General features: G+C 37.7%; 1 protein-coding gene across 1 annotated transcript in view; it reads right to left on the bottom strand.

Moving 5' to 3' along the window:
* Nucleotides 1-26848, bottom strand: part of Mgam2 (maltase-glucoamylase 2) — a 91757-nt gene that overhangs the window by 28780 nt on the left and 36129 nt on the right. Inside the window, exons 16-36 of the mRNA XM_039109052.1 lie at nucleotides 26214-26330; nucleotides 22702-22856; nucleotides 22483-22567; nucleotides 21559-21615; nucleotides 20376-20500; nucleotides 19506-19594; nucleotides 18729-18778; nucleotides 17509-17676; nucleotides 16319-16474; nucleotides 15595-15828; nucleotides 14574-14728; nucleotides 13409-13577; nucleotides 12492-12588; nucleotides 11963-12075; nucleotides 11218-11343; nucleotides 9623-9751; nucleotides 7866-7973; nucleotides 6433-6495; nucleotides 5615-5749; nucleotides 3796-3880; nucleotides 3265-3403 (exon numbers count right to left, since the gene is read on the bottom strand). Of these exons, the coding sequence (XP_038964980.1) occupies nucleotides 3265-3403; nucleotides 3796-3880; nucleotides 5615-5749; nucleotides 6433-6495; nucleotides 7866-7973; nucleotides 9623-9751; nucleotides 11218-11343; nucleotides 11963-12075; nucleotides 12492-12588; nucleotides 13409-13577; nucleotides 14574-14728; nucleotides 15595-15828; nucleotides 16319-16474; nucleotides 17509-17676; nucleotides 18729-18778; nucleotides 19506-19594; nucleotides 20376-20500; nucleotides 21559-21615; nucleotides 22483-22567; nucleotides 22702-22856; nucleotides 26214-26330 (2555 nt within the window). The remainder of the gene's footprint in view (nucleotides 1-3264; nucleotides 3404-3795; nucleotides 3881-5614; nucleotides 5750-6432; nucleotides 6496-7865; nucleotides 7974-9622; nucleotides 9752-11217; nucleotides 11344-11962; nucleotides 12076-12491; nucleotides 12589-13408; nucleotides 13578-14573; nucleotides 14729-15594; nucleotides 15829-16318; nucleotides 16475-17508; nucleotides 17677-18728; nucleotides 18779-19505; nucleotides 19595-20375; nucleotides 20501-21558; nucleotides 21616-22482; nucleotides 22568-22701; nucleotides 22857-26213; nucleotides 26331-26848) is intronic.

Genomic DNA, 26848 nt, shown 5'->3' with positions numbered 1-26848 from the left:
AGCAGTCATCTGGTAAGTCTCTACCATCCCAGGGTTCTCGCTCTACTGAGCACACCCTCTGGAGTAAAGAGTAAAGTTTTGCCATGACCAAACTCTTCAGTTGAAGGGATAGTGTGGTCTTTTGTTGTGACCCCAAGCTTAGATCTGACAAGAGGAAACTAGACCCATGTAAATGGGGTGACATCATGAAAGAGCCACTGAAAAATAAAAAAGAAAGTAGAGAAATTAGCAAGAATGTTGCTAGGAACCATGATATTGTTTAGTGTGCATTTCCTTGCCTGTGGATAGCTCATGGCAAAACACCCTAGATTCTTCTAAGTCCAAAAAATAGAAAGAGAGGGCAGAGGACACAGAGGCACTGAGTGAAAATGAGCGGAGGAATGGAAAATATTTCCTGTCTTGTCAAACAAAAACAAACACAAACCCTGAACAATCTGGATTATGACTCTGGAGGTGGGATTCTGCTGCCATTGTTGCATTTATTGCTGGGGCAGTTTCCTGCAGAAAAGAAATTTCTAGTTTTTATTTTTTGTTTTTTTGATAAGAGAATATTTACAGAGAAGTTTGCCTTAAACAATAGTCAAAAGCCCACAGAGGGCATCTGTGAGCTTTTTCCTCCAAATAAAATAAACTATATAGACAGAACAGTTGAAAGAAACCATTTCAGAACTCAGAAGCCTCCAGCCAATAAAATAATAAAAATCATCATCCCAAGAGAAACTATTAACTCTTGTCCAGACGTTGAGGCTTGTAACCCTCTCTCTTAAGGCTGCTCTCACCTCAGCCCATTCCCCTGTAACACCCCAGAAACCCAAAGCTAACATCTGTCAATTTCACTGAGCGAGAATAAGACCACTACCAAAATTTTGAGTTAAATTTGGAGCACCCTTTAATTAAATACCAGCCAGGATGATAGACTTTGGCCAGGTCCACTTTGGATTTCCCCCAATATGGTCACCAGCTATGTTGGCCAGATGCTTACAAGGCAAACTCAGAAGGTTAGCACTTCCAGCCGTTAGCCAATAATGGCAAGCATACATCCTGACATATTTCCTGTCTACCTACCTCCTGCCTAAGTGAGAGATCAATCATCTCCAGTGTTGTTGGGTAACCAAACATCTTTAGTGACATGAGAGCAGGTGGCTTATATCTTTTTAACATTTTTCATCGGTTATTTTATTTATTTATATTTCAATTGTTATCCCCCTTCCTGGTTTCCCCTCCACAAACTCTCTATCCTGAGAGGCTTATATTTAATATGAACAACAGCCTCCAGCATCTCAGGGAGTAGTTGTCCCTGGGCTCAAGGTTTGGAGGCATTTTTATTTTATTGATCTCTTAGATATAGTAACTAAAACTTCAAACACAACTTTGATCCTCACACATATACACAGTAAATTCGGAAATGTGAACTCCCTTTCACCTTTTTAAAAGTATTTTCCCCAAAACCATTAAATAGTCTATTCTAACTTCAGTTCTCCAGAAAATGTCTATTCTGAGGGTTCCTTGTTGACATGTTTTGACTCAGACCGCAGGTCAGGACTGAGAAAACATTCTCACCTGTAGGGAATTAGTTTCCACAACTTTAGCAGTATGCTGGCAACACCATGGGTCCTAAGATTGTGATTTCATTTAGCTCAGATTTTAAAAGTAATTCCTGGAGCATTAGAACCATAGAAATCTTTGTAAAAGGAAAGCATATCCCAGGGCATCTAAAACACTGCCCATGACCAGGCTCCAGTACATTCCCAGAGAAGAGCATGCACAAAGACCCAGAAGCTTTGTCAGAGTGCAGACAGAAGCCAGAAATGAAGGTAAGGCTGTCATTTAGTCTCCTAAATTTGCATTTGCTTCACCTTGGTAAAGGTAAAAAACTTAGGGGCCAGGCATTCAATGTGGCTGAAGCAGGTTTAAGAGAGGCATCTCTCACACTTTAGGCCTTTGAACTGACTTTTCTTAATGTGTTCTCCATTTTAGAAGCTGACATTAGGAATTCTTGATTTGTCCCTTTTGAGATGTAAAACTGATTAAAAAAAAAAAAGCTGTTGTTGTGAGATTTAGAATCAGGAATGTCTTCCCCCAAGGCCTGAAGAGTATCTCTTTGAAGTGCAATCATTAGAGAACATAGTGGGCCCCACCCACTCAGGTTCTAAAGGGGAATGTGAGGCAGCCTTAAAGGAACCTACAAAGACCAGAGAAAGTACTTCTTTCCCTTAAAGTAAGGCCAACTAGCAAACACAGGTAGCCTACACACACACACACACACACACACACACACACACACACACACACACACACACACCTCACCCCCACACAGCTCTCAAACCCTCCCCAGACATTAGTTTCATGTTCCTAGTAGAGTTTGGTCTCTTCTGTTGCAGGATCTTTCAATATGTTTCCCTTTTTCCATCACCATTGCTTGGTGAGAATTTAATTGAGAAACTCTCTGATCAGTGATTGGTTAAACACTGATTGATTCTGTTAGCCTGTAGGTATCTAAGTCACCAAAGAAGGGGGTGGCGGTGGTGGGAATATGAGGAGACAGAAGAAAGAAAAGGAAAAGAAAATAGGAGGGGAGGGGAGGGGAGGGGAAGGGAGGGGAGGGGAGGGGAGGGGAGGGGAGGGGAGGGAAACTGATGGCTGCAGAGAAAAGTTGTTAATCAAATAACAAAACAGCTAATTCTATGGACAGCAGAAGAGATATTATTTATTACTAGAAATGTCCAATTTTCAGCACTGACAATAACAGCAAAAACATTTAAAAAAAGAAAACAAAAATGCAATATACAACAAAAAAATGTCAGTAGAAATTTTGCTGAAGGGACTTGGTAGGAAAGGGGATTAAACAAGGTATTATAAATATGGTCAATATAAACTAAAAGAAAGCATGTCTTATTAAATTAAATTTGATCCATCCTATTATTAAATGAATGAGGCAGGATTGAAAAATGGAAAATTCAGAAGGACAGTGGAAGAGACTTGGATGAAAGTAAATACTTGCAGCCCAAAATTTGCTATTATAGTGGCCTCTATTGAGACGATATTCCTTTTACATAGAGGCATTTTAATAAAAATGTAACATAGCAATGGGCCATGCTTAAGATCTAAACACATTCAACCTCCAAAAACAACCTTATTGTTTCCCCTTATGTGAATGTAAGATATCTAGGAATCTCACAAACAAGATTATAAACTATGCTTACAGTGAAAATATATTCCTGTGCCAACCTTCATCTTTGCCAATAGTAGCAACAGCATACTCACTCGTAGGTGGGTCTGGTCTGAGACCACCCATATAGACTGTGCACATCATAGTGCTGCACCCGGGAGCCATCTGGAAGGATCTGCTCGCTTTCCATGCATAAAGTCTTGCTGCTCAAGCCCACATTCCTGGCTTCCAAATCTGAGGGGCAAATAATGAGTTATTTCCCCACACATCTTGATTTTTATGTTGGCATGTCTAGCATAATAGGTCTAATAACTTGAGTATTTTTTTAATGTAGAAAAGCAGCATCCTGTGATTTCATAATTAACCAAGGCTAAGGAGAACATGTAGACTGGATAAAGTATCCTCTTGGTCTAAATGAAAATGTGCCCGCTCACTCTCACCATGACAAACTCCTTTGATGTTAAGACATTTTCTTCCACTAGATGGTAATGTTCTCAAGGGAATAAATAGATCTTGTTTACATTAATTCTGTATTGATGTTTCCAAGTTTTTCTGGCTTGTGAGCATTTGCCTGATAAACATAAATTTAAGAGAGGAAGAAGTAGATGGGTGGAAAGAAATCATACCGGGCATGTAGGGTGGATTATTGAGAATCTCACTGCGGCAGCCCCCAACAGCTCCATCCACAAAGTTTGAAGGCTCATTCATATCCTGCAGCAAGCAAGCAAAGAGAGATTCTGTCATGTCAGGGACAGCATGTTCTATTTCTAAATAGAACACTAACCTCAAAGAAATGACTAACTTGTATAATCCTGGTCTTTAAGCTTGCCGTGAATCAAATTGAAATTTAAAAAGCCCACATCAGCTTAGTTGACTGGAGCAGTAAACTTTCCAGTTTGCCATTTCGATTCTAGGACGATCATGTCATAGCAAAAACATTGATATAATATTGGACCCTGAACCTAATAAAATATCTTCATCTATCTCCCTACACAACAAGCCTGGCTTTATTTTTCTATTCATAGATGATTTACTTTGTATCTAAAGCCAGTGGTCATGATAACATTAATCTACCTTTTCTTATAGCCCTAGCCTCACTGTGATTCTGCTGTTGGCATAGGCTGGAAAATACTCCGAGTAGTTGTAATAACTCAGAGGCATAATGTTTGAAATGAAACCTTTCATTGGAGAATGTATAGCTCAATTGCAAGGAGTGGAGGTCCTTAAGGAATAGTCATTGTTAGTAGAATAAAAATAAAATCCGCCTATCTTAAATAAGATAGCTTTCAATAAGAATACAGGCAACAGCCAGCATTTGGAACTATGCATTGCTTTGGGTTGCCAACAACAGTTTTCTTTCTTCTAGAACAGTAGTTCTCAACCTGGGGTTTGAACAACTCTTTCCCAGAGGTCACCTAAGACCATTGGAAAACACAGATATTTGCATTATAATTCACAGTGGTAGCAAAATTACAGCAATAAAGTAGCTATGAAAATAATTTTATTGTTTGGGTCACCACAACATGAGAAACTGTATTAAAGGATCACATTATTAGGAAGGTGAAGAACCATTGTGTTAGAGCAAACATCTCCTAATTTTCTGAATCTCTTCTTCAAAACTGCTTACATTTCTTCACATTCTGACTTATCTCTTTGGATTAATTTGTGTTCTTCCACAAGTTTACAGTATGCTTGTCTGTTCTGAAAGTTCAGTAGGCAGTGAGGCCACAAAGCAGCCACAGGACCCAAATTGTCTTTGTGTGAACTGTGAGCTGCTTCTACTCTGCCCTAGCATCCAACAGCAACTCAGAGCTGGCTTAGAATTTGCTCAGGGTTTCAGGGGTCTAGAAGTGAGATGGGAAAGCATGACAAGAATGAATGAATTTCCACCCCTAGAAAGATGCAAATGGAGGAGCCCTTATAGACATCACCCAGAGACATCCCAAGAATCCCTGCTCTGAAAACAGGTGTAATGTGTAGAATAACAAGCTTCTTAATACATCTCCTTGGGGTAGTTTCTACTAGTCCAATGGTGAATGTCTTTTACCTCCCAGATTGATGCCTTATCCATTCCCAGATCTGCCCTGTCTTGCAGGATGCACTTGCAGGCTTTGGAGTGGTGTGTCAACCAGGAAGCAAAGTCAATCGACTGACCAATTGGAAATAGAGATGCCAGGATGTCCCTTCCTGTTGCCCATGCATTGGCATTCCTGTCACCCATGTATTAGTATCTTGAGCATCTGACACACCTCCACCAGAGGAGGTGGACTCCTCTACCAGACATGTCCTTGGGCAGGACCCCAATAATCTCTGCTATTCCTGGTCCTAAAATCTAAATTACCTTCCTTTCAGTAATTCAGTCCTAGCTGCCTACTACTCTGCTAGGTTATAAAGTGCCTCCCTGACTTATGATTTACGTGTTCAAAGAATTAAAGGTGCACTTACAATCCGCAGCCCATCAAACTTCAAACTCTTCTGTGGCTCCCGAGGATTTGAATAGAGCTCTTCTATCTCCTTCTTCCACCATGAGGCTGTGCTGCTACGCAGGAAGTCAGGAAAAGCAACATAGGCCCTGTATAGCTGAAAGAGCAACACATGCTTTCATGGGAAAGCTCTCCCATTATCCTGAAGACGAAAGAGGAAATGCGCAAGCATTTTTGCCTGTCCAGTCTCTGATCTAGCCTTAGTTTTTCTGCTGCTATAGCTGCAGAGATTGGAATGGGCACAAAGTTGGAGAAAGAGAGAAAAGTCCTCTAAAAGCACCTTTAAAGCATAAGATTTGTTTTAGGATTTGACATTAACCATGGACAATAGAAAACTAATAGTATCTAAACAGTTGAATTGTAAAGATGCATGGGATTCTTGCAGATCAGCCAAACTAAGGAGGACCTGCCTCAGGAAAAATGAGCTGCATGGTAACTAAGTGCATAGGTTTGGTAGGACAGAAGGCATGAAACCGAGGACTTTCCTCCTTCCAGTCAGATAGTACTGCATCTGGTCCTCAAGGAATTCATCAAAAAGCATCTGCTCGTGATAGTTTAGTTCTTGGGAGTATATTCTAGACTTTGGTTCATCACTTTCAAGCAACATTATATCTGAATCACAAATTATTGAACACATAGTAATTCATGAGGTTTCATGAGATTTTTCCTTCAGATTTTCATTCATGCACTGCCTTCTGTTAAAACTGACCATCAGGCAATCAGACTCAAGTTAGAGCTACTTAACCAAAACAGAGAATCTACACATACATTCAACTTTACCTTAAGTTGAGTCTCGAGGTCAAGGGATCCATCCACATTTACATTGGGCAACTCTGGCCACACCTAGACAAATAAAAAATCAAAACCTTTCAATCATTGCACACAGACCATGAGGTGTTTTGCATGGCAAGCTCTAAAGGGAGGCAACTCTACACATGTCTCGATTTTCATCATAAAATAAACTATAAAATCTGAAAGTACAGAATTCACCCAGATGACAATGCCCAGCATGTCCTGAATTATTCCATACATTTTCATCTTTTAAATTTTGAACTCTAAGTAACTAAATTTGTTTTAAGTATATCTTCTACATAATCATATTTTAAATTATTACTTGGCTCTTGTCTTATTTTATTTTTACCTATAAAATCTTTTCTTTACAAATAAATGTGAAATATGATACTAAAGAAATGACTGATTGGCATTCTGTCTTGATTCCTAACCAAGGCTAGGCCCCTCATAAATTCCTATCTCATCACATACTCTTCCATATAAGCTTCTTAATCCTTCAGACTTATTCTCAATATTTTCAAGCTGTATCAATACTTGTTGAGTAGTATATGTAGCATTAACAACCTGAAGTATCAATGCTATTTGTAATTAGTGGTACATTAACTATATACATGGGTAGGTCACCAGAGAATACTTATTGAGCACTTAACGCCTGGCCCTCTTCCAGGATTTATAGATATTCTGAGATTTCAACAGAAAATATTGCTTGCTTCCTTAGTGTTCACAGAATTCTTAGGTAATTTGTATACAATACCTTCTGGGGTCAATGGCACTTCCTATAACACAGCTAAACCAGTTACTGAGAGCTTTATAAAAGGGCAGAAGTGATGGCTCATGTACTGAAGTTCAAGTTCCAATGTGTGAGGTGATAAGGCATCATAAAAAATGATAGCACATGCCTAGGGTGATAGACTGAAGTGTGATAGAAAAGAGTTTGAGTCTAAGAGCTACTATCATCTGGGTTCCAGGAATCAGCATAAATTGCCTTTGATATCATACAGCTGGGTTGAGGATTGAAGCCATAGGAAAAAAATCCAAAGCAACAAGATAAAGAGTTTCTTGTTTTGTTTTGTTTTGTTTTGTTTTTTAAGTTGAGTATTATTGGTCAAAAGGGAATGTTAATTTTAAATTTATGTGGTAGAGACATAGATCTCAGAGCCCTAATGTATTATTAATTTTGGTTTTAAAAACATTCATGTCAAATATGAATGGAGGAAATATCAGATTATTTGCAAGCAGTGACAACATTCCATGTTTTAGAAAATTTCACCTGTAACTTTGGGTCTAATGCTTGCTGTGCAAGGTAGCATCAGAAAGATTCCTTCTTGTTTTGTAATGTATTCATTATCAAGTATATATTTATAGGTTCTATAGAAACTTATAGTGAGGGAGAGAATATAGGTATCTTTCTCAAGTCTTACCTTGCCCCAGACGATGTCATTGGAATCAGGCCATTTGATGAACACATTGTTTTCCTGTCCTCGAGTGAATGTGAGATAGTGTGTCTCATTGCCAGAAATAGCTGGATCCTGTGGTAAGAGTTTTGAAATAAACAATATAAATGAAACATCTCCAGGAAACTTCCAAACCAAACTGACATAGTACAGAAAGAATTAGTGACCTAAGATGTAATGTTAAAAAAATTTTTTAAGTAGATGTCTTTACTGAGTACATTTCCAAAATCAGTGAAGTATAATATTACTATAGGTACCCAAAGGAAAATGTATAATTCCTAAGAACAACCTCTTTCAAAGAGAATAAAAATCTAGTCAATAAATGAAACATTCTTTACTATAAAAATTGCGTACCCAGAGCTGTAGCTTATTAAATGGGAAGAATATTTTCAGAAACTAATATAAAAAGTGACAAGAGTGATTTTTTCCCAATCACACATAAATCCATTCAAAAAAGGAAGAGGGGAAGAAAAAAAGAAGAATTAAAAAACATTGATGGTAAGTCATAAATTTTGTATGGTTATATTTGGAAAAGAGCTTCCAAAGGTAAGCCTGATTAGTAAGACATTGCCCTCAAGAGTAGGAGACATGTATGACATTACCATGGTATAATAGCAATACCCCTTAAGAAAGCAAAAAAATTCTATTCTGTGACCCAAGGTACAACTAAAGTAGCTACCCACACCTACTGTATCTCATACTGATCCAGCTCATCTCTATGTTATGCTGATTTATAATTGTCAAGAAAAACATCACTGTCTGAAATTGTATGTTAATACTTATTTCTTGATCGTTTTACTCTACTAGAATAAGTTATTTCTTAAGAAAAGAATACTGTCTTATTTAATAATCCATCCTCTCTCTACAACTCTACAATAATGAACTTCAGATGCCAACGTTCAACAAATACATCAATTAACAAATGAACAAAACCCATATTCTAATTCGGGAGGCTAAAAGATTCATTTGCTGATAATTAAGCACACTTGCATTCTGGATCTGTGAGTTCAGTGAAATTGAGATTCATAACTTCTAAGGATGATTCCAATGTGGATATTTGGAGGAGGGAATGATCAAGTTAATTATATTTCTTCCTTCCCATTTCTCCCTCCAAACCCTCCCTAGGGAACACTGACAAAATGCTCCCACACCCGAGCCTCAGGGAACATTGTAGAAGAGTGGGTGGAAAGACTATAAGAGCTAGAGGATCCTGAGCTGTGAGATTCTGTCTCCTAGTAACACCATAGGCTACACCCATAAAATCTCACCAATATAACCACCCAAATAGGAACTGAACAAGGAGGAGACCAAGGAATGTGCCAACCTGCACAGGGACAAGCCCAAGACAGTTTTTAACATTCCTTCTTCCCTGGGAAGAGATGAGACTGAGGCACAGCAGGCTCCCTGAGGCATAAGCAGTGCAGAATTCTGTTTGCTATATTCAGTGTTTCCACAATTCTTATTTTAGCAAGAGCAAAATGTCAATAAGTGGCATTCCAGAGACACAAAGATATATACTAAAAACAAAGCAAAAATAGTTTACCTCTTTAAGGTAACTTTGACTTTCCTTCTTTATTTGCTTAAAAAATTTAAAAATAAGTATTTGAGGAGTTACAGGAAATTTCCAAAATATACAGATTTTCTGTACGAATCATGCACTTTCTCCCAGTGGAATTATTTTGGAACCATAAACACAGGAACCAAAAGTCTGCCACAATACTCACCAGAACGAGAATAAATCTCATGCCATTTGTCTTCATTTGATTAATCAGGACACTGAGATTTTGAAAGTTGGGGCTGAGGGTGAAGTCCAACTTCCGGTCCATGTAATCAATGTCTACATGCTGCACATCCTACAGGAAGCAACAGGCAAGATGCTAAGGGTGCTGCAGCAGATACTCTGCAGGTACAGGTGCTCTGCAGGCTCTGCCCCCGCTTCCTGACCCAGCCTGGGTTCCTTGTAAATCCCATCTTCTAATATACTGCTTTGCATCAACTTTTAAATTCCACATGCTGAAATTGCTCTCTGATTCCTGCTCACATATCATGTCCACATTTATCATCTGCTTCTTTGACTCCTGTTTCCTCTTGCCTTTCCCTCCCACCATCCCTCTCCTCCCAAACCTTCTAATCTGAAACCTGGTGAGCCCATCAAAGTTCTGACCAGGTAAGCCTATCAAAATTCTGACTGAAATGTTCAAGGATAGGTAGTAAAAACCACCAAACAACAGATTGCAGATACGATTGTTTTGTTAGTGTGTGTGTGTGTGTGTGTGTGTGTGTGTGTGTGTGTGTGTGTGTGTGTACAGTAAAGCTCACTGAATTTATCCACTATAGAAGTGTCTTATTTTATAGCCACCTCTATACAACCTCCTAAGGGGTTTCTACACTTGAAACTCACTCACACTTGGGTATTGAACAATAGGTAAAGTACTTAATATTCAGATAAAAAAAAGAAAGAAAGCTATTTCATTTTAGCCTGAAGTGATAATCACCTGCATAACTCTAGATGAAATTCATTTGGAAAAGCATAGACGTGTAGAAAAGCCAAAACTAAGATAAGAATGAACCAGTGAATTAATAACATTGACGGTATGGGTAAGTTAAATGTATGAATTTTGTTCATCATGCAATTTCCTTGTATTTTTCTCATCTCTGTTTAACAAATATATCATAAAACATATATAAGAAGAGAAAAATGGAGCTTGCACTTACGAATCAAATTATCTTTAGTGAAAAGGTCACCTAATTCTCATTTCCCTTAATTTCCCTCTAAAGTCCTAGCAAGTATCTAAAAGCCAAGAAAGAGTGCTAGAAAACTGATTAGTGTACAAGGAGAAAGGGATTTCATGTGTGTTTGCTTGTTTATTGATAGCACCTAACTACTTTCTTAGGATTTAATTGGGGAATTAGATTATAGGATATGCACATATGTTTCAAAGAGAGCAAAGTCTAGATCTGTAACTGCTTCCTTCATAGCATCACCTCTCCAAAATGTCCTTTTCTGAGTTTCTATTCTCATGGCCTGAATAACCCACAGCTATTTAAATATTTCCAATGGCACACAATGAGTACTAGTATCCTGCATCCATCCCAATGCCTCCTAAATGATACATATATAACTCTTCATGAATCTTGCAAATCAAGGTTTATCATGCAAAATGGTAGCATACAATATATACAATTGTAAAGCATTCTATAAAAGGCTATCTCCACAATGACTTTTCATACACTAAAGTAACTATAGCTTTAATTTATATGAACCTATTTTCATTATACAATTAAAATAAAAACCAGAAGCAGAGGCATTGGTTCATACATAAGGAATTCTTGCTGCAACCATTGCAGAATACAAATTGCCAATTTCAGCATCACTCTGGTATCCATAGCGACTCAGCTGGAAACCTAAGGCCCAGTATGGAGGCATGGCTGGCCGACCAATCAACTGGAATAAAAATAAAACACCAATTACTAAAATTTCTTCCTTACATGCTGTGCACTTTCATTTAATCACTGTGCCACACCCCACAATTATTTTTAAAAGTTTCTATTAGTTTAAAAGATTCTAAGTGAAATAGATAGATTCTATTAGATTTCGTAAGGAAGAAACTTGATCAATCCTACTGAGTTCTGAGAACTCTCGCTCAAGATAAATAAGGAAGTCAAGTGTAGAACAGTCAAGGAGGTGAAACACTATAGTTGAGGTTTCCTCACATTGCTAAGCCATTACTCCAGGAACCTGAGACCTCATTCTTTATTACAGTTTCTGCAATAGAATACTGAGTGAGTGGTCAAGAGAGAGGGAGGTTCTTAGTATGGTGTCAGTACTTCATAGCACTAAAGACTGGTTTCTCAACTTGAATAAACTTAAGAATAAGATCTACAAAGCCACTGTCCAGAAAACTCTTTGAAAAACTGTTTTAGAATTCAAGAAATATACCAATCCTTGCATGGGAGCACCCGTGAGTATAATGAACAAAGGGATCTTAAGTTAGTGTTAAGAACATGGTATCAATATGCAGCAAATGCATGATGGTTTGCCAGTGGATAGACATGTTTCCAACCTGGGTGTACTGCTGAGTTACAAGTTCAGGTGTTGGCCCCAAAACCATATAGAAGTCCAGAATCCCTCCTATGGTGCGGTATGTCAGGGCAGGGGTGGGCTGGAGTGTAACATCTATAAAGATTGAAAAAAGTCAAATTGGTAATGAGCTATAAATCATGCAGATAGAGAATTATACTAAAATTGGCCATTTCATCTTCACTACTTTATATCCACCTCCTCTGGAAAGTCTTCTCTTAGATAATAGGACTGAGGCAGATTCCATGTGCCTAAAATAAAATATACAATATCAAACAGTATATCCCCCCCGCCCCGCGAAAAGAAGCTAAAGTCTCACAAAAAATAAGGGGCTATGGATAGCCAAAATTTTACATTTACTATATGGTCTGGATCTCGGATTAATGGATGAATAAATGAAAGCTAGTGTATTTTCCTTGCCTTTGAATATCCTTATTTCTAGTAACATCCTTGACTCTAATAGTGTGGCACAGTTGTATATGGTGGCATATGAAGGCGTATCTTTTTCTTACCCATGGCATTGCTGTTCAACAGGAGCACTCCATGAGCATTACTATTATCTTCCAATGCCATATAATAAGGGTGAACACCATAGGAATTTTTCTTGTACTGCAAGAAAGAACAATGGTGTAGCGAGAATATCTTGTGTATTGTACGGATTCATCATTTGTCAATTAAAAAAAATCTATGGCCTATAAGAAAGGATAGAATAGAAAGTGGAACATCAGGGAGGCAGAAAGAATTCTGGGATAGAGCCAGGTGCAGAAGATGCTCCCTGGGAAGATATGACAAGATGGACCCATTGTACCTTAGCACAGGTAACCAGCAACATGCCTTGTTATGTAGGTTAAAATAAATGAGCTATTTTAAATGATGATCTAGTCAGAGAAGAGCCTATCTATATGACCAATGTATTTTGAGTCTGAGTCTTATTTCTGGGATCATGGAGCTGGGAGGAAAAACCAGACATTACTTCTACACAATAGAAACTCCTATAGATTATATCCATATCACAAAGCAAACAGTGAACTCATATTGACTGAACTCACCTGTCACGATCTTCCCAAAGCCTTGTTTGACCTTGTCTTCTATCCTGAGCAAAAATGTGTGAGGTCTATACTCTGTGCCCCTTTTGCTATTACATAAATCTATCTTAGCTTTGATTACAGAAATAGACACGGTCTCTTTAAATTTTTAGTTGAGCACTTACTGAAATTTTTTGTAAAATAAATGAAACTTGTGTTCCACAGAAGTAGAGAGATTAAATGTTTTGAACGCAAAAGAACATGACCCACACCCTCATGCATTTGAGAGCATCGTTGTTTAGTGCAAGGAGAAGCTGATGAATATAGAATCTTTATGAACTTGAATAAGAAGCTGAGCAAGTTTAGATAGAGTACATGTCTGATAATTGTATTCATGTCCTTACCAATGGTGGCTCATCCCGAGCAAACATTCCCCATGTGTTCCAACTCATATTTCTTCTCAAAGATGTATGGTCTGTTTCCCCAAAGCCATAGATGTAATGAGAGGGAAGACGAGTTGAAATGGAAAGGAACATCTCACTGAAGGTGAAGCCAGGGAGCTGAGTATCCCAACTGCAATGCAAAAGCAGACTTTAATTGAAAGCTAAGGATCACAGGCCACAGAAAACACAATACACACTTGGAAGCCTCTAATTATCTGGATCCAGGTTCAAATGCTGTGAATTGACTATAACATAACAATGGCCATAATTAAGCTTCAAGTTTCTACAGCTGCATTTATATTCTGTGATTTGCAAGAGTCCCTTTTCTGGGTCCTGGGTTCACTGAGATGAAAGACCATGTCTCATTTATCCTTCTATGACCAGTTCTTAAAGCCTGGTACATCAGCTGTGAGAACCTATGAATGAGGTCTATGTGTGATAGAAAAAACTGAAACTCTTAAATCAACTATTTGAGATTACAAGAAATTTCCTGAAGACGGAAATAGATTTCCCGGCAAACAGTCAAATCCACAAAAGCCCCACACAGGAAAATACACACATGCCCATGAAAGTGACAATCTCTAATGGGGCAGGGAACTTCTTCTCAGGCAAAACTCAGACTTTCAACAGTAGGGCAAGACCTGGTAGATGACATGATTGATGACTAACAACCCTTGCATACTTAACAGTACGGAAGAAATTGTCTGTGTTAATAGGAACAAAAATTCTAAGAAGCCATTCCTCTCTTGCTATGAACCTCTGTTCCTCTCTTGCTTCCTCAGTTGTTCTTAATGATGCTTAAGTGAGAGCAGATTCATGACTTATGAAATCTGTTGAGCTTACTAAGTAGTTTTCTGCTGTCATTAGCAATTACAATAGACAGTATATTTCTTTTGCTGAAGTCAATTAACATCGTTTTTTAAAATATCTTTCACTAAGTTTTCTGAGTTAATGACTGATAGAAAAATAAATTTCCTAGAGAATCAAGAGAAATTCATAATCACTTTGATGAACATGCTCATAATTATATTTTGTCTCTAGGGTTTGGGGTTTTCCTGCAGTAATTAAAATCATTGTAATCAGATGCTACAGTTGCTTTGATGAGAAACAAATAAACAGAGCTTACATCACAGTACCGGAGCTTTTACGTTGAATTTGGAGTCCAAATGGGTTGGTCTTAACACTTACATCATACAGGCAGTTCTCAGAGTAGCCCAGTGGTGAAGAAGGAATGTTCAGAGGTACTGGGACTTCATACCTTTTGTTACTGGTACTGTAAATCTGGGAAGGTGGGGGGAAAAAGGAGTTTTAACCGAATCTTTCAGTGATGCTAATACATGTTAACAGCGCCCACTACAGAAACTACTAAAACTATTGGAAGTGAATTAGAGTCTTTTCTGTGTGTTTCCCACAAAGCAGACTCATGCTTCTCGGGCAGATGGGATGGAGTTTTAATGACGTGTGTGATGTGGAATACTGATCACAACAGAAGATGCAAAACTGTGGTGGATCTGAGTTCATATCCTGACCACCTGTTCTTTCTGACCTTTTCTTCTGAATGCTTCTGCTTCTGCATCTGTAACATAGGGATTTGTTACATGAGTCTCAATGTACCTTTGGCTGTCTTGAAACTTGCTATTCAGACCAATAAACCAATCTCCATAGAGATCCACCTATCTCTGCCTCTTGAGTATTGGACTTAAAGGCATGTATTTCCATGCTGAGCCATTAACAGTATATCAGATGACTTCATCTGCACAGAGCCTTGAATCAAAAGCATCCATGTTAAGAACATGATGTTCTTGTGGTATTCCTAACAGTGGGGGTAATGATTGTCTTTGACTCTTTAGCCTGCTTTGGGACATTTCCCCTCCATATCCAGCCTTGATATGAGGATATGTTCCTAGACTTGTTATGCCATATTTGGTTGATATCCCTGGGAGGCCTGCTCTCTTTTGAAGAAAAAAGGAAGATGAGGATGAGGAAGAGGAGGAAGAGGAAGAGGAGGAGGAGGAGTGTATATGGAGGAGACAGGAGGTAGGAGGGACTGAGAAGGTAAGAGGGCAGGGAAACTATAGTTAGGAGCTATAGTACGTAAGAGAAGGATTACAAAAAGAAAGAGTCAGCAACTATAATGTGAGAATTACCTTGACCTGCAGCATATTTTCTGTATGGTAAGTCACACTCAGTCTAAGAGAGTTGATCTTTCCAGAAAGAGGATCAGAGACAACTCTTGGAGCTGCTGCTGCCTGGGCAGATGTTGAGTTTTCCAGGAGGGTCAGGTCCATGGTAATGCCTGTGGGCTGGTACTGAATATTACTGGCAGCATACTGGGGAATGGTGTCATAGAAACAGATAGGCACTCCAGGAGCAGTTGTTTGCTGGAACAGTAGAAGAATTCTTAGTGAACTTCTACACTACAAACTTAAGACTCTACTGAAGAAGCCAAGTAGCACAGAGTAAACTTCAAAAAAGTGGGTTGAATTGCTCCCCACAAAAAAAGATGTTTTAAGCTCTAGTAGTGTGCATTTGACATATTAGAGATATGCAGATGATCAAGCTAATATGAAGTCATTAACACGTGCTTTAATTCAATATGATTAGTGTATTTATTAGGAGAGAGAATTCAGACACATGCAAACACACACTCAGGAGAATGGCACAGTTAAAGCAGTGATTAGAATGGCAATGAGTTTGTAGAAACGATGATCTGAGAGAAATACATATTCATTACCTATCACATGGAGTTCACATAATGCATATCAGCACAGCCTTAGAGTGACCATCGAGTCCCCAACCTCCTCAAAGTACTTCCAGATGTCCAAGTACCTGCTGTAATTTTTACAGCTTTCTGGTCATTGTGGTCATTACCTCCCAGAGGCACCCTCGCTGCTTGCACCTTTCCTCTGATACGGCAGGATCCTCAGGGAAGCAGTTAAATTTCTCCAGGTCATTGACTACAAGCTTCCACTCAATGGAAAATTCCTGTCCCAGTTTCAGTCCCGTGAGGTTACTAATGATCAACACCTAGGGAGAGAGAAGACTCCAGTGACAAACCAGGTTACTCAGAGTTATGGAGACATTGTCTTGGCTGATGGTGGAGAAGTCAGGACTGGGCTCTTTCTCCAGTATCACCTGAGAATACTTGGAACTTGCTTGATTCATAACCCTTTGGAGCCACCATGAATGTACGTACTGCGGAGCAGTTTAGGAGAGTGAATCACAGCATAGCTGCCATTTTTAGGCTTGTTATCCTATTATCATGATGCTTGTAAACAAGACTAATGACAGTAATCAATGCCCAGAAGCCAAGCAGTGTGACAATCCTATTACACACTACGTGTGTTGGTTCTGTAGAATGACCCAGTGCTATGAGTATTGTGGTTGTCTCCATGATATGGATTTAATAGGGTGCCTAAGATCTTACAATGTGGAGGAATTAACCAGTATCAGTACCTCCTTGTGCTTAGTCCTAGAAGTTTTGTTCCTATCCTACACTATATGTATTTTCTGGTAGAAGACATCTTACCAAAGAAATAATGAACTTCTCAGGAAGTAAATGAGTAAGCCAATAACTATAATCCTCTATATGAGTTCATCAAGTATGGGAATAACACCATGATAGCTAAGTCAGAGTACAGCTTATGTTTTTCTCCAACTTACATCTCATGTGAGAGCAGATAAAACAAGCTTATAGCAACTGCCACTAGGAAAATTATCAACTGCCTTTCAAGGATGGTTATGACTTCAACAAAAGACAAACTGCAAATACCCCAGAACCTCATTTTTACCATTCAATTGGAGGCCATGTCATCTGGTTTTAAATTAGCAGAAAAGAACTTCTCTTTGGGCACTAATGCTTGCTATCTTCTTTAAATTCCCAACAATAAGAAGAAGGATTTATACATGCATGCACACATTTCTCCTATAATATGCTGGCTGTCCCAAGAAGGAAAATGTCTCTGTGACTATCAAAACTCACAATAGCAAAGAAGGGAAAATTCTCAGAATCTCAGGACAAGGCTTTCAGCCAAAGCCCTGTAGATAGAATGATCTCTCACCTTTGCGGAAGCATTGTAGTTGCAGGTTGAAGTAGAGATCTTATTGCCATTAAATAAAACATTACAATCAGTTGGTTCTTTGTCCATCCCTAAGATTCTGATGTCTGTGAACATGATGTTATTGGGATCCACATAGTTACCATTTATAATTTTTGCCTGTAAATGATTCTAGAGAGGAAGGAGAAAGTCATTTTAAACATTGGATATATACATTCAGCATCTCCCGAAATCCACAATTTCTCATTCTTCTCTATTTTTGTCCTCCAAGCTGATTTTCTTTTCTAAGTTGATCAATGACTACCCCAGAGCAGGTATGGACTCAGAAGGCAGCACTCTCCTCTTTTGGTTAAGTGGATCTTTTCTGATATTATTTGCTCAGAAAATAGAATTTCAACTTACAGAAAGAAATATAGTGGAGGAGGGAGCTGTTTCAAAAAGGTGCTGGGGTGTCTGGACCTACATAGGCAAAAAGTTGAACTTTGGCCTAAGTCTGACATATACGAATTAGTCTAAAAGCAATCATAAATAACAAAATAGATAGTAAAACTTCAGAAAATGTTGAAAAAATTAAACATCAGAGAACACCAAGCTTCTAAAGCCAGGTAGAGTTCTTAGATATAGCAAAAAAAAAAAAAAAGGCATGGTGCAGCAGAGAAAATGATAATAAATTAGGCATACCCAAATTTAATTATTTGCTTTGTGAAAGTCTTTAAGAGGAAGAAAAGACTACATGTAGAAAAAAGTGTTTCCAAACCATATATTTAATGAAGGATAGGTATTACAGATATTTAAAGACCATTAAAACTAAGCTGTTAACCAATGCCAAAAAATATCTAGTCAGAACATAAACAAAGATGGGATATTTCACCTAACATAATATAAAAAAGATAGATAGACATATGCAAAGATTTCATGATTAAACATCAAAGAAATAATAAAACAAGTTAAACGAGCCACACAAGAATGGCTAAAATAAAAAAACACTGACAGCTTCAATGTATGACAACTATGTAGAAAAGCAGCATTACTTATATATTAGTGGCACAACTATAAAATAGACAGCCACTCAGGAAAATAGTCTGGATGCTTCATACATTCTAGCAAATGTACCAATTTAAGACTTAGGCCTGAATTTTAATGAAATAAAAACACATATAGGTACTCAAAACAAAATCACACTAAGAAACATGAAATATATGTTTTATGAGCACAGTACTTACAGATGTAACAGAAAAATCATAGAGAAGGTAATTCTTTTCAGACACTGTGCCTGAAAGATAGGAAGTGATATGTATATACTGTTACTATGGGAAATAGTAAAACCATGGAGTCACATCCTTCTTATTTGAATTCTTCTGTATACAGTTCTGCTCAACCAAAAGGCCACTTTTGTCAATCTCTGTAGAACGTCAGCAGACTATTTTCTCTGAAGTCTCATGGAATTCTATGACTCCACTTGCTAACATTTAAAATATTTTAATGTTCCTTATCTTCTTTAACTGTGATCTTGTCAAGGTCAATGTTTATAGCACACTCATCTCTATGTGCTTTGCATGCAGTATAATAATAGGTATTAAATATTTATAAACTCTAATTCTATTCACCCTAACAGCTTGTCTGTTGTAGTCATATTTTATAACACAAAACAAAAGACCTACAGCATGCATATCTTTCTCAATGGTAAGTGAAACAGTGCCTTGCTAAGCTAATAACAAAAAGGCATTGCTTGATGTTGATGATGAGATGCAGTAAGGAATCAAATGCAATACTATTTATTGCTTTGGCTGTGTCAATAACACATAAGGTTTATATGTGAAGTCTATTTTAACTCCTTGTTCTTAGATGATGCAACTTTTAGAATGAATTTTAATTTTCCAAGCTATTAAAATTTTCTATACTGAAATACACAACAGTGATAATGGATTTGGTGCCTCACTGAAGCATTTGGTGAAGAATTTTTACTAGGAATCATCTCTATGGCCAATGGGAAAATATACCTTTAGACACACCATCATCCCAGTACAGTTGGCCCTTTGCTTCTCGCTTATAATCCAAGGCAACGATGAGTCCCAAGGGATTCTTCCGGCTGAAGAAATAATTTCAAGTTCAGACAATGAACAAAGGCAGAAACAAATGAATGTGTCCCTTGATGAATCTACCCCTTGATACCTAGGGTTGTATCCTCTAGAGTGTATCTCAGAAATTGAGTCGATGTTAGCATTTTGGGAAAAGACAGGTGTGAAAAAGTAGCAGAATGTAGAAAAGAGAGACTATAACAACAACAGTGTGGTGAGGTGGGTTTGTGATCATTTTAACAATGCTTATTGGACCCTGTGACAGGTACTCTTGTGAGTGTACTCCAGATTCTGGCCTTTATATTAATTCATTTAACCCTCCCAAAGGTGCTAAAAGGTCAGGCCATCATCCTCTCCAGTTTATCAATAACAAATATGAACACAGAGACACTGTCCAACATTAACACATGTAGGATATTGTTAGGCAAGAGTCTGAATTGAAATTCTTCAGAATCTGAGCCCTGAAACTCCAAACAATATTGACCTCTGTCTCCTACTAAATTCTTCTCATGTATTGGGGGATACACTTTAAGATAATGTCTGTCCCTAGGGAAATTCTCATGAAGATTATTTTGACTATTCCTATCATCTGATTTAATCCAAATAGATAGGATGCAAAAATGAGAAGGAAAGTGAGAATATGTTTATCCCCCTGAATACAATTTGGGGCCAACCTTGAAAGATTGCTGACAGTAATCGTATTTCATTTGGCCCATGAACTCTTGGTCCTTGCTTGTCTCACCCATGAAGCCTCACTGAGCTTCAAAGTAGTAAGAAGACACTGGAGCTTACCTGGCCTCTGTGGTTATGTTTGGTTCTTGAATGGGAAATATGTAGCCACCTCGAAGGTGAAGTCCTATCCTGTCACGTGGTAGTGGCATGTCTATAAATTGTTTTCTCCATTGGACAGCCAGTCCCTAAGCAACAGAAAGAAAACAGACCAGATTGGAGATTGCAGCCAGGAAAAACCCTACAGATACTATAGTCCAATCAATTTACTTTAAAGACAAGAAGATGGAGATCTCCAAAGTGAGGTGATTTCCCCCAAGGTATATGTATAGTAGAGAGAAGAGCTGAGATACCAACCAATCCACATTGTCTACCTCACCACACTGTGTGCTATAGTTCATCTTGGCTATCTCCCACAGTCTTAAGTGTTAAAGGCTGGGTCCCTGACTCAGTGCTATTGAGTGCTATTATAAACTTCAAGCTTAACATGGGCTTTTAAGTTATTAGAAGTGTGTGTTTAGTAGAAATTGTAAGGCCCTGATCTCTTCCTTTTACTGTCTGTCACGGTCTTGCCATGAGATTTTATTTCTTCTCATGCTTTTATCAAATAGACTGCCACTAGCCAAAAGAAATAGAACCAAAGACTAGAGCTTTGGAAATTGAAAGCAAAAATATAGACAACATTTCTCCTTATAACCTTGTTATCTTGTATATTTGTTATAATAACCAAAAGTTGACTGACTTATTGTGATTTCAACACTGAACTTGAATTGTCTGCTTAAACAGACAACGGTAAATGAAGTGATAGTCCCAATTATCAGCATAGCAGTTGGGTTGAGGCAGTGAGATGATATAAACATATTGCAGATAATTAGAAATGGTTTCTGCTGTGACATGAGTATTAATGTCCTTCTAAAGTTCATATGTTGGAACATAATACTGTATGTGATACTATTAAGAAATGATTCCTCCAGACAAGTGATTGAATCATGAAATCTCAATGAGAAGCTATCATTGGTAAAGTTGAAAAGACCTTGATCTTGGATTTTATACCTTCCAAGGACTGCAGACAATAAAGTTCTGTTGTTTATAAATTGTGAAATGTGAAGGATTTTATTATACCAACTTGAATGGACTAAGAAACTTTACCCACAGTCACCTGATTGTAAAGCCTTGTGTTATCCTATGATGAACTCCCAATACTTCTGTTTTAGAATTGTTCTCTGCTAGAAACCACTTCACTTACCGTCTCATAGTCATACCAGATGGCATCTGGGATATAGGCTTTCGCTTCCTCCTTGCCCTAAGAAAATAAAGTCAGTAAGCAAGTTTAGTGCGCATGCGCGCGCGCGCGCGCGCGCGCGCACACACACACACACACACACACACACACACACACACAAACACACACACACCTTTATAATTTAAAGATTGCATCCACATTGTTGCCGATGGCTATCTGAATAATATTAAGAACCATTTTGCAATCCTCCTGTTATACCAGTAAAACACATGAACTCAGAAAGGCCACAAAAGCTTATTCAAAGTCATGCTGTACCTAGAAATTATGTTCATTTTGTTTCTATTTTCACGCATTTTCTAGAAGCAGCGAGTTTCATTCTCAGAGTTAGGCTGTCCATGAGTTCAGAGAAGACTAAGTGAACCACATCCACAGGGGAGCAAAGTTACTTGTTGATTAGATGTAATTGAGACACCACCAGCTCAAAGAGCCTTTGTTATCTATCTTTTCTTCTGGCTTGCTATCTTAGAAAAATTTTAACAAGATAATGAGTATAATAATAATCTTTCCCCAACACCTTACTTCTCACCCTTGCCCATGGTGGCATCTTCCTGCACTCCACTTTCCCCATTACTCCTTTGCATACCTATTCTGTCTTCTCAACCCAATCTCTCAGAATGAGAAGATATCTAGATGCCCAGCACACATACACAGACCTACATACACCAAAGAGCATAGATGTAAAGGTAATTTTACAACATAGAAACTGTTTTCATCGATGCATCATTGGAACTAAGAACATTCCTAACATTCATAATTGTTCTCATTTATATTTCGACTTAAGTACAATCGTATATACTCAGCATGTAGATTTTCAGCAATGAGGACAACTGTAACACTTGCATCCCATTATTCAAGTTACAAACATACTTCATACAACACAGGAGTGATGAGGAGTCCGGGCCCCCATAAGAACTGCTCATGTACAGCCCATGTGGCTGGGTCCTGATAGAATCTATAAAACATGGAGCACACACAGAGTCAAGTGAGTGGAATTTCTAAAAGGAAGCGGCCACCCATCACATGTCTTAATGGACCTTGTCAAGGTGATTTGTGATCTGACAGGGAGGTCTTGGTCTAGAAACTCACTCATGTACCAGGGGTCTTGCTACGGTCTCTCCCAGAGTATGAGCTCGGTAGAAGAGAGTGTAGAGATACGGCAGTAAGGTATAGCGGATGTTCAAATAATGTCTCGATGATTGCAATAGCAGAGAGTTAGGGCCAAAGGCAGCAGGGTCCTGGTCCTAGGAGAAAATGGAAGCAATTAGTGAATATTTCTATTGTGATACAGAGTTTTCGCATATGAACATAGTCATGTTCTTTGGTTTGGAGAAGGATGAAATATTTTTAGAATGTTGTAGTTGTTTACTTTTTTATGGCTAAAAAATATCAAAGATAACATGACTTCTCCAATGATGTGCAAGCAAGAAGCACTTTTCACTTCACCTCGTCTTCTGAGGCCAGACTATAGCAGTCCTGGGTGACAAGAAGATACCTACGGGTTTCAGTGGATGTAAAAGAGCCAAAGGGGATTTACTCTCTTCAAAGACATTCCAATATATATCTGAGTCATTTTATATTCCACTTTGGAGATAACAATAATCATTTGATTTAAACTTAGTTTTACAATTTTTAGAAATTCATTTACTTTGGTTGCATTACCTAACTGTGATCTTCATTCTAAACCTTTTCTTTTCTCTACATTTTTGTGAATTTGCAATATTTAAGCTGTACTTTCCTCTGGAATTTTTTTAAACAATACAGTTAGTTTCATTTTTCACATCCCAAGGACAATGACCTTTGTATGTACCTTGGAATATTAATACAACATGTAAAAAGTTAATAAGGATGGATTTGTGCAAATTTTATCAAAAAACACTTCAGCAGAGATATTTTTCTACAGCCTACAAGCAGACATTTGCATCAGTAGTAAGCACTCATTTTGTTCACTCTCTATGTAGTTTGGAAGATATGATATATATATATATATATATATATATTTCAAATTCTGTATCACATGATAAAACTGAATTTTGGAAAAAAGGGTATAAATCTATTTCTTTGCTATTCTTTATAAGAGGCCCAACTACTCCCCAAACATAGTCATTTTGTGACCCTAATACAGGGTTCATAAAAACACTGAGGATAAACACAGCAGAAAATTGTGGGGCTGAGCATCCATCAACTGGTTTCCAGCTGAGAAAATCTAGAGCTCTACTGGATGCCTGGAACACTGAGATATATTCTGTAAGCCTGAAGAGTCCTGCTCAACTTAATTGATTAGTAATTAACTTAAGTACAAGTCGTAAGACCAAATAGATGTAAAATCTTGTTTCTATAAGTTATTTCATTTGTTTTATGAACATATATATACATACATATATATTAAAATTTTAACACACAACTTTAAGTGTGCCAACAAAATAAGCTGAGTTTTGATGGCTTGGTAGAAAGAATGGGATATAAACAGTTTCACCACCCGTTCCTTACACTGAGCGCTAGCTAAACAATGATGCTATGAATATATTGAATCACACAAAATATAAGTTAAGTGATCCCTACTTGTTTCACCTTCAAATTTGTTTAAAATGGCATAAATAGTTCTTTGTCATAACTAGCTCTTTACCCTAGTCACCTGATGAGCTGAGTATTTTTATCTACACAAACCTTGACAAGCCAGGCTTGGTGAACACTGTCTACATTCCCTATCCTGACTCATCTTCAGAAATGGTCATATCTTTCCAGACCACAAAGGAATAAAAAAAACCAAGAATAAAATACTTTGAAGATTGACTCTGCATCCTCCCAGAAAGACATTTTATTGCACAAAGGCAAGAACTAAAATCAAAATGATCATGAACTTACTTAAATGAGCTGTGTTTTTTAAATTTTTGGTATATGTTTATGTTTGAGAAATGAATGTGTGTATATACTGTATACATGTTCTCATGTATGTGGATATATTTATTGTCTGAGTTGCTGTTTTTAACTTCAATGATAAAACATAATGACCATAAGCAACTTGGGGAGCAAAGGGTTTATTTTGAGTACACTTCTCTGCCATTATCATGGTCTATCATCAAAAGAAGTCAAGGCAGGAACTCAGGGCAGGAACTCAAATCAAGAACTTTGAAGTAGGAATTGATGCCTCAAGGAAGAGAAATTAAGGATAAATCCCTCTTATTTGCTCCTCATGGCTCACTCAACTGCATTTCTTATAGCTTCTAGGACCCATGGGGAGTAGCACCCCAAGTGTTCTAGGTCTTCTTGTACCTTATATCAATTATCAATCAAAAGATGCACCAATATAGGCCAATCTGGTGGTGGTAGTTTTTTTCTCAATTGAGGTCTCTAACTTATGTGAAGTTGGCATAAAACTAGCCAAAATACATACACACACACACACACACACACACACACACACACACACACACACACTTGTTTGGGTGTGAGTTTGGAGCTACGAAGTTGATATTGAGTGTCTTCCTTGATACACCTATTATTGAGGCAGTATCTCTTGCTGAGGTAGAACTCAATAATTAAAGATAGTCGATCTAGCCTGTTTACTTTGAGAATTCCCTCTCGCTGCCTCTAGAATGTTTTAATCATAGGCCACTGCCACATCTGCGAGCTTTAACCAGGGTCCTGGGCATCTTAAGTCTGCTTGTCACATTTGTGCAGCAAGCATTTTACCCATTAGTTATCTCGAAGGCCGCTTTAATGAGTTTATTAAAACCAACGCTGTCCAGTTTAAAATACTTTAATTGCAGCTTATTTTATTAAAAGGGAAGACAATCACTTTATTTGTTACTGTTGCATTATAAAAACCTTAAGGACTTTAAACTACTTCTGTAGACTTATCCATTAAAATATTATCTTATATAAAAAGGGTCATGGTAGAATGAATCATTGGAAGCAACAGAGGGATGATCTTCCAAACTATTCATAAAAAGAAATGTTATAACAAGATAAAAAAATCATTTGATATCACTGACATACCCTTCCATAATCTTTCTCCCTTTCTCTATGAGTGACCTTCTTTATATTAAGCATATTAATAGTTGTATTGATATATAGATAATATATTAATATTATTAAGTCATATTAATAATTTTATATTAGTATAAAATTGATCTCACAGTGTCCCATCTTCTACAAAGTTATGACAAGTGATTGGAGCAGTGTACATTTTGTTGATTGTGGTGGTAGCATTGAATCTAGGGCCTCACATGTGCTAATTTAGTTAGTTTTAAAACAGGTCTTCATATGCAAACCAGGCTGGCCTAAAACTTGCAGCTATCTTCCCACCTCTGTTAGTTGAGTGCTACGATTTACAGGCCTGTGTCACATGCCCCGCTACCAGCATAGAAGATATGCCAAAAGTTCTTACACCTTTGTGGATGCCTTTTGACTCAACATATAAATATCTCAACATATAAATATCTATCCCTCTCAACTTTTCATTTGTATACTTTGCCGTTTGACAAATTTACCTACTCTTATGAAGAAAGGTCCAGTATATAGGAGTTTTCTATAACCCTTCTTTGAAACAAGTCGATATTATCCAAAAGTGCCCTACCACTTCTCTTGGAGGAACTCACTCTGTACTCAGGACCATTGTGATTCCTGGATAGTGGGTAAAATGCTCCAAGTTGCATCCACCTTGTGCAAAGTTCTTCTGTGACATTGTTTTCATAGCCACAGATGTTGGCTCCTACCTGAAGAATTAACACAGATACAAACAAATAATTACTAGGAAGGCAAAATCATTGGCTGTATTATTATATAGAGAAGGAAAGAGAACTCTTACTAATATTACTTAATGCTTAAAGGATGCCAAAGTCCCAGAGCAAGCCCCATTTAAATCAGAGAAACAAGAAGTTCATTATAGAATGTACTAGGAAAATGGATTAGATAGGGTGCCTATACTGAGGTCCCTTCCTCGTCATTCAGTCTCTGATCTCATACTTATCCATTCACTGATCGTCTCCTGACCAGATTTTTTTTTCTTATACTCATACATTTGATTCATAGTAATTCTCTCCTAGCAACCGAGACTATATGGAAGATACACTACTGTTAACATTTATATCATTCTGTCTTCAGAACCATCTTATGGCACACACAGAAATTGATTTTACTAAAGCATAGACAATGAGACAAGTTCCTTATCCTTTCAGACACCTGAAAGAATGATAAGAGAAAGAGTAAGGAAGGAGCAAGTTTGTGAATGAGG

The sequence above is a fragment of the Rattus norvegicus genome, chromosome 4 (genome assembly GCF_036323735.1).
Source record: "Rattus norvegicus strain BN/NHsdMcwi chromosome 4, GRCr8, whole genome shotgun sequence".
In the NCBI taxonomy this organism is placed as follows: Eukaryota; Metazoa; Chordata; class Mammalia; order Rodentia; family Muridae; genus Rattus; species Rattus norvegicus.
The sequence above is the reverse complement of the archived record's forward strand: the minus strand, read 5'-3'. Positions and strand labels throughout refer to the sequence as shown.